The sequence below is a fragment of the Natrix helvetica genome (assembly GCF_964273705.1).
Source record: "Natrix helvetica genome assembly, chromosome: 2".
Classification (NCBI taxonomy): Eukaryota; Metazoa; Chordata; class Lepidosauria; order Squamata; family Natricidae; genus Natrix; species Natrix helvetica.
Window position 1 is genome coordinate 11191620 of NC_138552.1, and position 15492 is coordinate 11207111.

General features: G+C 43.1%; 1 protein-coding gene across 4 annotated transcripts in view; it reads right to left on the bottom strand.

Annotated features, from left to right (window-relative positions):
* MYO5B (myosin VB) overlaps positions 1–15492 on the bottom strand; it is a 330461-nt gene that overhangs the window by 303840 nt on the left and 11129 nt on the right. The window contains exon 1 of one of the 4 annotated variants that reach the window (XM_081942521.1): positions 13105–13485. The exons of the other annotated variants lie outside the window; for them this stretch is intronic. Coding sequence (XP_081798647.1) covers positions 13105–13128 — 24 coding nt within the window. The 5' untranslated portion in view covers positions 13129–13485. Of the gene's footprint in view, positions 1–13104; positions 13486–15492 lie in introns of those variants that run through there. 4 annotated transcript variants of the gene reach the window in all.

A 15492-nucleotide genomic window follows, 5' to 3' on the forward strand; every position in this document is an offset into this window, starting at 1 on the left:
CCCACTTGATCGTCGGAGCGAACCGGTTCGCTTCCCAGCTGATTGTTGGAGCTACCAGTTCACCTGAACTGGTCCAAGCTGGCTGAATCCCTCCCCTGAGCTTTGTGAATACTAGTTTAGCCCTGGAGAAGAAGGGAGGTGAGAAAGTAACTCTAGGTTTCATTGCCTTGATTCATTTTGGCATAAGCTAAATAGGTACAACTTTACTGGGAAGGTAACAGCGTTCTTTGCACCTCGGTGTATAATCATGCCGGCCACATGAGCACAGAACGGGTCTTCAGATGACGCTAGAGCAGTGTTTCTCAACCTTGGCAACTTTAAGTCCTGTGGACTTCAACTCCCAGAATTCCCCAGCTGGCTGGGGAATTCTGGGAGTTGAAGTCCACAGGACTTAAAGTTGCCAAGGTTGAGAAACATTGCGCTAGAGAGTCAGACACAACCGTCCACAATACTCCCTCTCTCTCTCCCACCCTCCCTCTCCCCAGCCCACCTCACAGGGTGGTGGTTGTTGTTGTTGTTGTAAAGAAATCAGGATGATTGGATATGTTTTTTACCTTGACTTATTTATAAAAATAATAAAGGAGAGATAAAATGAATAAATAAGTAATCAGATGCACAGCTGGTAATACTGCATATTTGTTATTCAAATTCTGACATCAGCTGCAGCCTCCACTTGTCGGGCAAGTCCAACAAGTCTCATCACATAGGAAATGCAAATGCCTATCTTTTTTTAAAAAAATGATATGGTACTTATTTGTTATGATTGGCACCCTGGGATGGTGAAAAAAACTCCCCCCCAAAAAGGGGAAAAATTCAAGATTACACTATAGGGCCATGATGGCGAACCTATGGCACGCGTGCCACAAGTGGCACGCGGAGCCATTTGTCAGGGCACGCGAGGCGCTGCCCTGTCAGCTGGCCAGCGTGCATGCGCGCGCTGGCCAGCTGAGTTCACCTTTTTAAAAGCTATTTTTCGCCTTCCCCAGGCTCCAGAGGCTTTATTAGGAGCCTGGGGAGGGCGAAAAGAGCCTCCCCCCACTCTGGAAGTGACTTCCGGGTTGCTAGGAGGGTCGTTTTAAGTGTTCCGAAGGCTTCAGGGACCGTCCGAGGCTTCCCTGATGCCTTCAGAGCGCTTAAAACGACCCTCTGAGCAACCCGGAAGTCACTTCCAGTTTGCTCGGAGGGTGGTTTTAAGCATTCCGAAGGCTTCAGGGAAGCCTCTGGACAGTCCTTGAAGCCTCCGGAGGGCCTCGGGGGGGTCGGAGGAGGCTCTTTTCGCCCTCCCCAGGCTCCTATAAAGCCCCTGGAGCATGGGGAGGGCAAAAAAAAGGTAAAAATGGGGGGGGTCGTGCGTTTTGCGCGCATGCGCAATGGGGGGGTCGCGCGTTGCATTTTGGGTGCAGCACGCCTGCACTCGACCCCCCTGCGCTCCCCCCATTTGTGGCACGCGAGCCAAAAAAGGTTCGCCATCACTGCTATAGGGTGTAAGTACGACGGTTCTAGAACTATTTAAAAAGCACTATTAAATCTATCCATAGATAGAAAATAAAATAACTCCAATAAATTAAACAATCTCAGGTCAAAGAGTTACCGTATTTTTCAGAATATAAGACGCACCTCCCCCCCCCCCAAAAAAAGAGGGTGAAAATCTGGGTGCGTCTGTACACTGAATACAGCATTTTTGGCCTCCTGAAACCTCGCGCCCTTTGCAAAAATGGACGTGCAGAGGATTTCGGAGGCCTGCAAAGTGCTCTTCGGGGTTGGGAAGGGTAAAAACGAGCGAAAAATGGGCTGTGTTTTGCTCTCCCCCCCCCCCGGCCCCAGGAGCACTCTACAAGCCTTCTAAAGGCTATGCATGCCCCTTTTTTGGCAAAAAAGACCTGTTTTCACAAAAAAGGTGATGTTTTTGCCCCCTTTTACCCCCTCAGCCCCCAGGAGCACTTTGCAGGCCTCTCAAACTCTCTGCGTGCCCCATTTTCACACAAAAAAAAGGGGGGAGAGGGTTTGGAAGGTCTGCGGAGTACAAAGACTTTTAAAAAAAATTTATCTCTTCAAATTCTTGGTGTGTCTTATATTCCGGTGCGTCTTATACTCTGAAACATACGGTAGTTATTTGAAAGTGAGATTAAGCAGTGGAAGAGCCTGCTTTACAGAGTCTGGGGGCTGCATCACTGGAGGTATTTCATTTACAGGAAGTCTTTGACTTACAACAGTTCCTTCAATGAACATTCAAAGTTCACACTTATGACCACTGCAGCATCCCCATGGTCATGTGATCAAAATTGGGATGCTTGGCAACTGGTTCATATTTATAAAGGTGTCCAGATAATCCACTTCATCAAGGATCCTCCGAAGCTGTTGCATGATCACTTTCTCAACACTCTCCCTAAAATGGAAACGTTGGGTGTTGTTGCTAGTTGCAAAGTCGTGTCCAACCCATCACGACCTCATGGACAACGTTCCTCCAGGCCTTCCTGTCTTCTTCCATCCCCCAGAGTCCATTGAAACTCACACTGACTGCTTCAGTGACTTCATCCAGCCACCTCATCCTCTGCCGTCCCCTTCTTCTTTTGCCCTCCATCTTTCCCAGCATTAGGCTCTTCTCCAGTGAGTCCTTCCTTCTGAGGGTAGAGGAACAAACTCTTCTCTCAAGGAAGACTTCACCACCAGAACTCAACCACAAGTCCTTAGCTAGTGGGTGGCTGAGGAATTCTGGGAGCTGAAGTCCACATATCTCAAAATTGCCAAGATTGACAGACACTGAACTAAGGCACATTCCAGTTCAATGGGGCATTTCAACCACTGCCTCCCATAAGCTATTCCTGATTTACTATTGGGCATAAAGTGAGATAATGATCAGCAATGCAGGCAATGGAATTTAAAAAAAATCTAATCAGAGTGACCATCTCTTCCTAATTTTGATATTCTTCCAAGCTTATTATCTATCTTCCACTTACTATCTCCATGTTACAGATAGGGAGGGAGCATCATATTTTAGCCAGGTTTCCCGGAACACAGTTCCAGGAATTTAGATTCTCCTTAGAGGTTTTTAGAAGGTGTCTCCAAATGAATGCTTCCTTGCCTCAGGAGGTCAACAAGAGAGCAATTAGAGACATAAGTATGTGAAAAGGTGTTATGGGATGTGGGGAAGACCTTGGGAGACAAAATAAGGAGATGCTGCCAAGGGAACAATCAGATAAGAGACAACACAGCCTGCAGCTGGATAGTGGGCAAAGCAAGAAGCCCAGAAGAGACCTTCCCCTGGTTTATTGAGTAGTAAAAGAGATGGAGGGGGGTGAACTGTACTTTCAGACTTGCAAGTTTGAAGTTGGCCTCGTGGGTAGGGAGGGAGGAATAGAATAGGAATCACGACCAGATAAACTAAATCTATTTTGTTGCAATGTTACATTGACTGAATTTTGCAAGTCAAAAAATAACCCTAAAGGTGCTGTTCAAAAGACAACTGGACCTCGTTGTTGTTTTTTCCTAGAAAATACCATATTTTTCGGAGTATAAGATGCCCCTTTCCCCCCCTCTAAAAGAGGGTGGAAATGTTGGTGCATTTTATACACCAAATACAGCCATTTTTGGCCTCCCGAAGCCCCACCTCTGCATCCCATTTTTGCAAAAAAACAGGTCATTTTTCCCCAAAAGAGGTGTTTTTGCCAGCCCCCAACCCCCAGGAATACTCTGCAAGCTTCAGCAGGGCTGGGGGAAGGCAGAAATGCCCCTGTTCTTCCGAAAAATGGCCCGCTTTCCGCCCATTTTTTGCAAAAACGGGGGCACTTTTGCCTTCCCCCAGGCCTGCTGAAGCCTGCAGAGTGCTCCTAAGGGCTGGAGAGGACAAAACCTTTTTTTCTTACTTACCTCTTCGAAATCTTGGTGCGTCTTATACACCGGTGCGTCTTATACACCGGTGCGTCTTATAGTCCGAAAAATACGGCATTTCACTTCTCATTCAAGATGCTTCTTCAGTTCTTGGATGAGAAGCGAAACATTTTCAAGGGGGGGAAAACCCCAAGAAAATCCAGTTATCTTTTGAAAAAGCATCTGTGGAATAACCATGACCTAAAGCAGGGGTCTCCAACTTGGCAACTGTTAAGACTTGTGGACTTCAACTCCCAGAGTTCCTCAGCCAACTTTGCTACCTGAGGAACTCTGGGAGTTGAAGTCCACAAGTCTTAAAGTTGCCAAGGCTGGAGACCGCTAACCTAAAGGACTGAGAATCTCCATAGCCAAGTCAAAAAATACAATTCTCTTCCCCACCCCCACCTCAAATCTCTTTACTGCCTGAGAAACTAGAGAGGGCCTCTTCTGGGCCTACCTGCACCTGGTTGGAACACTGATCTACACTGACAGTTGCCCATCAGAGTAACCACAGCTGAACTGAATGAAAGGAGGCTTAAAGGCTTACATCAAAATATCTGGTGCCAGTGGACTCTGACCATCCATTTTTTTAGGGGTTACAAAAAAGCCCTTTTAATTATAACAAATTAGGTCAGGGGTCGGCAACCTTAAGCACTCAAAGATCCTAACCGGAACATCCCCATTCAATTCTGGAGCTGACCGGAAGTTCAGTTTCCCCATAATAGAGTCTCCTAGCGCAGCATCCTTTTTCCTCTGGCTGCCCTAACCAAAAGCCCTATCAGTTGTGGAGCCGACGGGCGACAGGGAGCTGCAGCAGAGGGATGAAAGAGCCACATGCGGCTCCAGAGCCGCAGGTGGCTGACTCTTGAATTAGGTGAATTTTCAAGCCGAACATTATCATGTTTTCAAATAGGCTCCTGGTCCCTAAGTAGCATTGTGAGAAAATAAAAGCTGTGCATAGTGGCATCATAGAGCTTTCTTGAAACAAATGTCCGTTAAAATGGCAGGGAATTTAAATAGGGAGGGAGCATCCCAAGGATCAGTGATGAAGAACCAGCCTCCTGCTAAATGGGTGTTTTATGACCAGTTAGACCAGTGTTTTTCAAGCTCTTTCCGCCCAACCCACCTTGCAGGACTCTTGTTGTAGAAAAACTAGGCGGCAAGTGTATTTATATAAGCCACCTCGGATTGTGCAAAATAAAGGTGGCATATAAACTAAATAAATAATCACTGCAGGACCAGCCTACTTTTAATTTGCCTACATTTTCTTGCCTGTTCTAAGCATTTCTATACTTTTATGATGAAGAGTTTACTTGCGACTTGACTATTCCTAAGGCTAGGAAAAGTGTGCAAAAAAAACCTGGAAAAATACACAGAAAATGGATTTTCATGCTGACTTTTTTAATTGGCATCTTTTGCAGATTGATACGGGAGCACCTTAAAATGAACATCTACTAGGAAAAATGAGAAACGACGCAAAAACCCAAAACTAACAAGATTTCCTAGCACAACCTATGTTACTACTGTGATTGTTTCATTATTTCAATGACTTGTCATTTGTTGCTTTGATTCTGCAGTATTCCCCAAGGGGAAAAACACATAGGAAACATTTGAAGTACATTAATTGCATTTAACTAATGACATCACCATGCAGTAATATAGTTCAGGCTTCAATAACTGTATATAGAATAATAGGAAATGTTAACAATCTTCACAGTTCTTTGGATATTGGCACAAAATTAGACAAGCAGGCTCTAAATGCTTCATTATTAAGACCAGAATACATACATACATACATACATACATACATACATACATACATACATACATACATACATACATACATACATTGTGTCACAACCCTTGGTATGCCCAAATATGGGAGGGGGCATACTGCTTCCTTTTCTGTCTATCGGCTCACCCTCCCATATATGGGCATACCAGGGGTTGTGACACAATACATACCTATTTCCCTGGCTTAGCTGATAAAGGAGGAGAGGCTGCGGCTTAGTGGCTAATACAACTGCCCAATATGTAATGCAGCCCAGGTTCAATTCCCAGTAAGGGTATGGCTAGCTGATGAGAGCTAAATAGCTTGAAATAGATCTATAGTAGTCTCTCTTTATTTATTTATCAGCACAAATGCACACACACACAAACACACACACACACACACACACACACACAAAAATATATGTTTTCATAGATTTTCATGGGTGTAGGTATGCTGGTCTTATTGTGTGTGTGTGTGTGTGTGTGTGTGTGTGTGTGTGTGTGTATACAACCAAACTTGGTACACAGATGACTTACTCTCTGGAAAAAAAATACTGTAGGGGTAAGTCACCCCTAACATCCCTGGGGGTGGTTGTTCTGTTAAGGTATAGCCTGTTGTGCCTTAAAATGGCTTCTACTGTGCAGCGCAGTGGAGTTAATCCAGCACTTAGACTTATACACCGCTTCACAGTGCTTTACAGCCAGGGGTAGGATCCTACCAGTTTAACAACTGGTTCACTGAGTGCACACTTCACATGCGCATGCGCAGTTTACATGGAAATCACCTTCCGCATTACTGCTGGGGAGGAAAACAGCTGAGGCACGGCAATCAGAAAAGGGAATATAAGTGAGTATAGCGCAGGGGCAGGCAGGCCCAGCTGAATGTCGGAGCAAACCAGTTCGTTCCCAGCTGCTAGTTGGAGCTAAAGGTTCACCCAAAGCAGTCCAAACTGGTAGAATCCCACCCCTGTTTACAGCCCTCTCTAAGTGGTTGACAGAATCAGTATAGTGCCCCCAACAATCTGGGTTGTATGTGTCAATCAGTGGTGGGTTGCAGGTGGTACGGCCCAGTACGGGCATACCAGAGCCTGCCCGGAGCACCGGATACCATTCTGGTACGGTGCTCCGGAGGGCCCACCCACCCGCCCGAGCTCCTTACTGTGTTTTAAAGCTTTCGGCACTTCCATGCATCTGCGTGACGCTCTGCCAAGCAGCTGGAGCGTTGCGGAGGCTTGCGGAAGCGTCGTTTGCAGCTATAACGCATGCGTGCGCCGCGCACGTCCATGCGTACCGGTTGGAACGGGATCCGGAACCCACCACTGATGCCAATCATCATTTTACCAAACTCAGAAAGATGGAAGTCTGAGTCAACCTTGAGCCTGGTGAGAATCGAACTGCCTGCAGTAATGGATTCTAACCACTGCGCCACCATGGCTGTTGCAAAATGTAAGGCAAACTCTAGAACAAATCTAGCATATCACCTGCTACCATCTTCAACCAGAAGATAAGTCTTGAAACATCACAACAATAAATCTGAAAGAAATGTTCAGGGACCCCATGAGGAAGCAATGTTTAAGCGCTCTCTTACAGAGGAGGAAAAATTCGGAGAAACTGCTGGCAGATTTTCAGCACTGGCTTCAATGCATCACTATCCTCACCTGCTCCAGGTGTTCAAACAAACCTGAACAGTTGCCAGGATGACTAAAGCTGAATTGTTAAAAGCAGAAATGTTTCTGTGATTGTGAGCATCTTCCAGGACGGAAGTGGTTGGGATTAAAGTGAGGGCTCTGCTCGCCAAAACATTTTTGAAGTAACTTCACAGTGAGTTATGAGAAGTGTTTTCTCGTTGATTCATTCCTTGGAAACTGTCTTACATGTCCTGTTAAGCTGGCCTTCGTTTCACTTTTCTTGACTCAATCCCCAGCTGCTTAATAGCAAAGCCAAGTTGCAGCAACAAGGGATAAAGGTAAAGGTTCCCCTCCCACATATGTGCTAGTCGTTCCTGACTCTAGGGAGCAATGCTCATCTCCCTTTCAAAGCCCAAGAGCCAGCGCTGTCCGAAGATGTCTCCATGGTCATGTGGCCCGCATGAGTAAACACTGAAAGCGCACAGAAGGCTGTTACCTTCCCACCAAAGATGGTTCTTATTTTTCTACTTGCATTCTTACATGCTTTTGAACTGCTAGGTTGGCAGAAGCTGGAACAAGTAACGGGAGCTCACTCCATTACGTAGCGCTAGGGATTTGAACCGCCGAGCTGCTGATCTTTTGATTAACAAGATCAGTGTCTTAATCACTGAGCCATCGCGTCCCTAACAAGCCCAAAATTTCTAGGTGAGACATTTGTTACGTGGGTTTTGCCCCATTTAATGTCTTTTCTTGCCACAGTTGTTAAATGAATCACTGCAGTGGTTCAGTTAGCAACCTGGTTGTTAAACGAATCTAGCTTCCCCATTGATTTTGCTTGTCAGAAGGTCGCAAAAGGAGATCGCATCACCTCCGGGACACAGCAACGGTCGTAAGTATGAATCAGTTGCCAAGCAGCTGAACTTTGATCCCATGATGAGGGGGGAATGCTGTAAAGGTTGTAACTGTGAAAAACAGTCATAAGTCACATTTTTCAGTGCCGTTGTGATGTTGAACCATCACTAAATGAACTGTTGTAAGTTGAGGACTCACCTGTCTTTAGAGGCACCTGAAGAACTGCCAATGTAAAAGAAGTGGGTTTTTTGCACATGACATTAAAAAACCAACACACTCTCTAAATATGCAAAAACCCATGTAAAGGGAGAATCTCATTTTTTTTTTAAAAAAAAAATTATGCCTGGAATTTGAAATGCAGTTAGCTAGAATGCCAGCTGCCAGAGGGCCAGGCGTATTAGTCTGGTGCTTTGACATATTAAAGGCTGGCAAATGTACTGCAATCATTTATAAACAAGCTCGGCTTGAAAGTGCCACCATACCATCAGTTGTAGTTACAGAGGTATGTGCTTGTCGGCAATTTGTAGCCATCACGGGCTTATGACACTGGAGTAAAAATGCAGTCCATAAAGTGTCCCAACCACTGGAAATGACAAATACATATTTGCACTATGGATACTCTCCAGCAAGGTAGCGTTCGCAGACACCAAAATGTGACATCCGTCCAATTTCTCTTGAAAAATATTAATTTAATGTCAATAAATACGTGTACAGGAAAGTTAAATCAGTGTATAACCTAAGAGCACTCAAAATGAATCAGTTATCTAATCAATAGTCTAAATTGAGCAGCTTTGGAAATCCAAGCCAATCTACCAATTTTTAGAAAGACTAAGCTCAAAAGGACGTCTACTTGCAATGCATCTTTCTCCAGTCAACACAAGGATGACAATATTTAATTATGGAAAATGTCACAGAAGGTTGTGCTAGTACTGTACCTACTTGAAGTTGCCTGATCACAAAGTACATCAGGCTCTAAGCACGTCAGATCAAGTTAATTCATGGATGGAAGACCACCAGTAAATCCTCAGGTGGGGGGTGGGGAGGATCAAATAATTAGGAAATTGGGAAAAGTTCCCAGAGAAAGCTACTGGTAAAACACTTGGAAATTGTTGCCAACAATGAGCCTAGTAAATAACCAGGAATTAAGCTCAACTTTTAAGAAATCTCAATATTTTAGGGTTGAAAAATAAAGATAGTCCTAGTTGAGCAACTGTTTGGAATTATAACGGTGATGGAAACGTAATTTTACGGCCAATCCTCATATTTATGACCTCCACGGGTCTGTAAAGTAAAGCTGAAGTCGGATCATCAGCACAGTGACAGTTTCACTTAGCGACAGTTTCGACTAACCACCAAGTGCATGTCCCAACCCTACCCCTGTGATGGCAAACCTATGGCACATGTGCAGAGGTGGCATGCAGCGCCCTCTCTGTAGGCACGCGAGCTGTCGCCCTAGTTCAGCTCTGCTGTGCATGCGCGCAGCCCCCTGCCAACCAGCTGATCTTTGGGTCTCTTCCGCGCATGCATGGGGGGGGCAGGGACATGCACAGGGAGTGGGGTGCATGCGCAGAGGCCGTGTGCGCATTGCATTTGGGGGGGGGGGTTGGGTGCATATGTGTGCTTTGGCTACTCAGTCCAGAAAAGGTTAGCCCTAGTCCAATTCCTGCTTGGGTGGGGAGGAGTTACTAGCACTTACAATATCAGGATGAAAAAGACTTGGGAAAAAGAGGATTTTGAAAGAGACTTGGGGAAAAAGGATAGTAAGGAAAAAAAAAAACAGAGGAATGACACCACAAACTCCAAACAACCGAGATGCTCTCTGAGAATATCAATACATTCCCCATAGATCTTTTTTTAAATGTATATATATATATATATTTATGTGCGATATGCACAGGTAATCCTCGACATATTGAGCCCAAATTGTAAAGTGAAACATTTGTTAAGTGAGTTTCGCCCCACTTTATGACCTTTTTTTCATAGTTTTTAAGTGAATCACTGCAGTTGATAGGTTAGCAACCCGGTTGTTAAGTGAACCTGGCTTCCCCATTTGCTTGTCAGAAGGTCCGCAAAAGGTGATCGCATGAACCGGGGACACAGCAACGGTCATAAATATGAATCACTCACCACTGTCAAACTATTCACTAAGGCTGAATTACTATTACTATTAGTCTTCTCATCATTCTTATCACCCATCTCCTCCCACTTATGACTGCAGGACTGAAACTTGGTTCCTTGTATCCTTATGATTTATATTGATATTGATATTGTTTCCTGATTGCTTATTTGTACCCTACGACCATCATTAAGTGTTGTACCTTATGATTCTTGACGGATGTATCTTGTCTTTTTATGGACACGGAGAGCATAGGCACCAAAGGCAAATTCCTTGTGTGTCCAATCACACTTGGCCAATAAAGAAGTCTGTTCTTCTGTTCTGTTCTGTTCTGTTCTGTTCTGTTCTGTTCTGTTCTATTCTATTCTATTCTATTCTATTCAATGTATCTTGTCTTGTTATGTACACTGAGAGCTTATGCACCAAAGACAAATTCCTTGTGTGTCCAATTACACTTGGCCAATAAAGAATTCTGTTCTGCTGTTCTGTTCTGTTCTGTTCTGTTCTATTATTCTATTCTATTCTATATTATTATTATTATTATTATTATTATTATTATTATTATTATTATTATTATTATTATTATATTATATTCTAATCAGTTGCCAAGCATCTGGATTTTGATCACATGATCATGAGGATGCTGCATGGGTCACAACTGTGAAAAATGGTCATAAGTCGCATTTTTCAGTGTGGTTGTAATTTTGAATGGTCGCTAAATGAACTGTTGTAAATCGAGGACTACTTGTATAGCAATGTCAGGCACAAGTAACCAGGAACATGAGTTGAGTTCAAATGATTCAGAGTTTATCACATGCTATCTATACACAAACATCTGGCTTGGGTCAAGCGAAATAGACACTAGATAAGGATCCACAGAATTCCCAGGAGCCAGTGTGGCTGTGCAGCGATTCAAAACTGGTGACACATTTAATCCTTCCTTCTAGCTCAGCTTGCTCATTTACTACAAAGAAATAAGAATATTCTTCATTTTCCAGAGAAGAATATCTCAAACAGTGTCTGCTTGTACAACATCAAATGGGGGCTGATCGGTCACCCCACTCTGAGACCCCACGCCTTGCACATTTACAGAATCATCCTGGATGGACCAGAGAGTTAGCTGGAGAAAAACAATACAGCCTTCTTCCAATTTGATATCTAAAAACAATATCAAACTTACATTCGTTTAGTGATTGCTTGAAGTTACAATAGAGTGGGAAAGAGCGATTTATGATCGGTCCTTGTACTTATAACCATGGCTGCAATCCCCATGGGGATGCGAACAAAATTTGAGTGCTTAACCACCGGTGTGTATTTACGAGTTGCAGTGTCCCAGAGTCAAGTGATCACAATTTGCAATCTTCTCAGACAGCATCCAACAACACACAGTCCAAGTAGGAAGCTTGATTTACTTAACAACTGCAATGATTCCATTAACAGCTGGAGTGATTTGCTTAACATCGGTGGCAAAAAAAGGTCACAAAATCAAGCAGGACTCATTTAGCAACTGTCTCACTTAGCAATGGAAATTCCAGTCCCAGTAATGGTCATAAGTCAAGGGCTAGCTGGATCACACATGAAATCAATCGAGTTCTCCTACATAGATTGGTTTTCAAACAATCGCATCAAGAGCCACCTCAAACAGAATAAGAAAATAGGATAAAAATGAAGGAATTGCTGGATGGGGAAGATGAAGAAAGAAAAGAACTAACTGTTGACTACTTCACAGGCCTGGAAAATATCTGCTCCCTGCCATCACCAGGAGAATTTCTCCAACCCGTTATTCTTAGACTTTTTATTCATCAACTGGTTGATAACCCAGGGTTGCCCAGGTATTTACTTATAGTAAATAATATTCGGACCAAACGTAATTTCTAATGTTGGATTTTCCCCCTTACCAGAGGGAGCCCCCTTGTGGAGTACGGTGAAGCCGTTACGATGGCAACTCCACTGCACTGTACAGTAGAAGCCCTTTTACAGCAGTACAGTAGAAGCCATTTGAGGGCACAACAGGCCATATTGTAACACAACGCACACCCTGAGGGGTATCTTAACCCCACAGTATTTGTTTCCAGAGAGTAAGTTATCTGTGTACCAAGTTTGGTTGAAATTGCTCGAGGCGGTCCAGAGTTATGCTGCAACACACACACACACACACACACACACACACACACAGACAGCCATTTTATATATATACATACATACATACATATATACATACATTCACACATGCATACATATACACACACAGCCATTTTTATATACATACATACATACATATCTATATATTCACTGATTCATACATACACCACGCACACAAGAAGAAGGAGAAGGAGGAGGAGGAGGAGAGGAAGAAGAAGAAGAAGAAGAAGAAGAAGAAGAAGAAGAAGAAGAAGAAGAAGAAGAAGAAGAAGAAGAAGAAGAAGAAGAAGAAGAAGAAGAAGAAGAAGGTGGTGTGAAGCATCAGTAAGTAAATCTCCAGCATCTTATTCGTTGGAATACTGTCTCATGTATCTCACTGAAGTTCCTTCTAGAAGCCTCTTCTAGCCCTTTCCTAAACACACAACAGCAGGTAAGTCTGTAATTTAGTAAATGGATCACAAAGTGTGTAGCCAAACAGAGAGTGATAAAGTACCAAGTTTAACAAGACAGGCAAAACAAACAAACAATGCCATGTGGGATGTCCCTGAACCTGCTGTCATTCTTTCCTCCCAAAAGCCCAGAGCGATGTTCTCAAGACCTTGGCTGTAGAAAGAGCCTCTCAAAACTCAAGCTAACAATTAGAACCAGGAAAGGTTCAAAAAAACAACAACCAGAAAAATAATTACAACGGAGAAAAAGTGAGTTTTTCTTCCCCAAAATTATTACCTTTGGCTTGGGAGGGGCAGTCATCTTGCATTCCCAGATGAGAAGAAGAGAAGCTGTTGAAAACCAAGGAGCCAGGAAGAGGTACAAATGACTTACAAGCCTCTTTGCTACAAAGGGTGGATACTTGTGAAGATTACTTTGAAGTGGTTGCTCCTGGGAGGAGCAGTTTGCCTGGTGATTTTAACCCTTTAGTAAGGCCTGTCTCTCTCACCCTGTGACTCCTTCCCTTCCCTATCCAGTTGTCTCTTCCATCCTTCTCAATTACACCAGGTTACCTCCTCCTTTTTGTTCCTGTCCTTATCTTCCCGAGATATTTACACCTTCCTCCCATCCCATCTCCATCCTGTTTATCTTTCTTGGTTCTCCCGGAAGGAAGGAAGTCTCTCTCTATGTGAGAGTGGTTTGCATATGCAGATAAGTTATCTTGCTACATAGGCAGTGAATACGATTAAGAAGCAATTAATTCTACTTCTGGTTGTTCTGGTTGAACTCTTTTTGGTTTCAAGACATACCCAGCAGGTGGCAGCACTTAGTTGACTTTGGTCCCAAGAAACCTAAACAGGCTGGATAGGAGACCACTAGGAATAGACTGTAGGTTAGATTTGAAATTTGGGGGAAATCCTAAAGAAGGAAATGTCAAACTTCTGAATCTTTGACAAAAGAAGTAAATGGTGCTGCTCATGGGGTCAAAAGGACTTAAGTTCAATGAGAAAAAGAAACTATATTTTTCTCATTGAATGCTATAAAAACACAGATGATTTATTTGAACAGATGTGGTTCATGCTAATGTTTTGTGGGAAGCAGAAGACATGCTAAAAATTCAAAACTATTTTATGTTCATATAAATAAATCCAAGTTTAGAAATATTCTAAGCAGAGAACGTTTTAAAAAACCAACTGCTGAACATCTTTTAGCATTGTCTTTATTTAATATATTCCTTTTTTTGATCCACAGAGTGAGGCAGGTTCAACCAAAAAATCCCAATCAAATCTAAATGCTTCATGAAAAGATCCAAATTACACCTTTCTCAACAAATGTTCAACACATCCAAAGAAGAAGAAAAAATACTTTTAAGGATGTCATGGACTGTCTTTCTTCTGTGATACCTGCTTTCAGCTATCTGAAAAATGCTCTTATTCTCACTCTTTTTTCTCATAGTTACACCTTTCTACTTCTTTCATCTTTTGATGTACAGGTAGCTCTCATTTAACAACATAATTGTGAATAGGATTTCTATCACTAAGTGATACAGTCGTAAAGCATGACATCACATGACCATACTATTCAATGCAGTGGTGCAATTAGCCGGTTCTATATGGTTCGGGCGAACCGGTAGCTGTGGCAGTGGGAGGCTCCGCCCACCCACCCGGATGTCATCATGTCTTGTTTTTTCTGCTCTGCGCATGCGCGGAGGTGGCGCGTGTGCTCACATTGGCTAACCGCTAGCAAAAGTAAGTTGATTTCACTCCTGATTCAATGATGAAAATTCCAGTACCGGTTTTTAAGTGAATCCTATTTGTAACTTCCTGCTGGCTTCCCCAATCTGGATTGCAATCTGTGACTGCAAAAATATTGCAGTGGTCAGAATAATACTCATTCAGTGCCATCATTAAGTCTGAATAGCCACTTAAAAAGTAGTTGTTCAGTGAGGGCCACCGATAATTTGCTGCATCTTCAGTATCTTTGTTATCCTTTTCTGAATCCGGTCCAGTTTTTTTTTAATCTTTCAAGCACAGTGGACCAGATCTACACCTGGCAGTCCAATTAAACTGATTTAAACTGATTTTCATCCCCCTGCATTCCTTCCTCCTCCCCCATCTTTTAATCTCATATTACTGTGTTTTAATTGTCCACTTCATTGTTTATTTGGTTTCACTCTCTTGCCCCTGTCGTGTTGACACTGTTCGTTTATTTGTTTTTACTGTTGTGAGCTGCCCTGTGGTGAGATAGGCGGCAAATAAATTTAACAAAGAAATAAATGTATTGCTAAAGAGCCCATGTGCAAGAATCTTCTCAAATAACGATCCGTACCTGCTTGGAGTTAAATAAGGGTCAAGAAATTCAAGGAAGGTTGGACTTAGTCTGCTTGTGGTTATGTGGGGATTCTAAACTGATCGCTCTTTTAACGCCTCCCCTCCTTCTCCTGTAAACTAATTCTTAAAGTATGGTGTATCCAGAACTAATATTAAGATGAGATCTGATTAGAATAATGGGGAACTATTATTTTCTATGACATGGAAATTATGCTGAGGTTGATGCAATCTACAACTGCATTTATTTATTTATTTATTTATTTATTTATTATTTGTGCTTCTAGACCGCCCCCTCTCCCGAAAGGGACTCGGGGCGGTGTACAGTCCATGCAAAGAATACATCAGAATACAATAA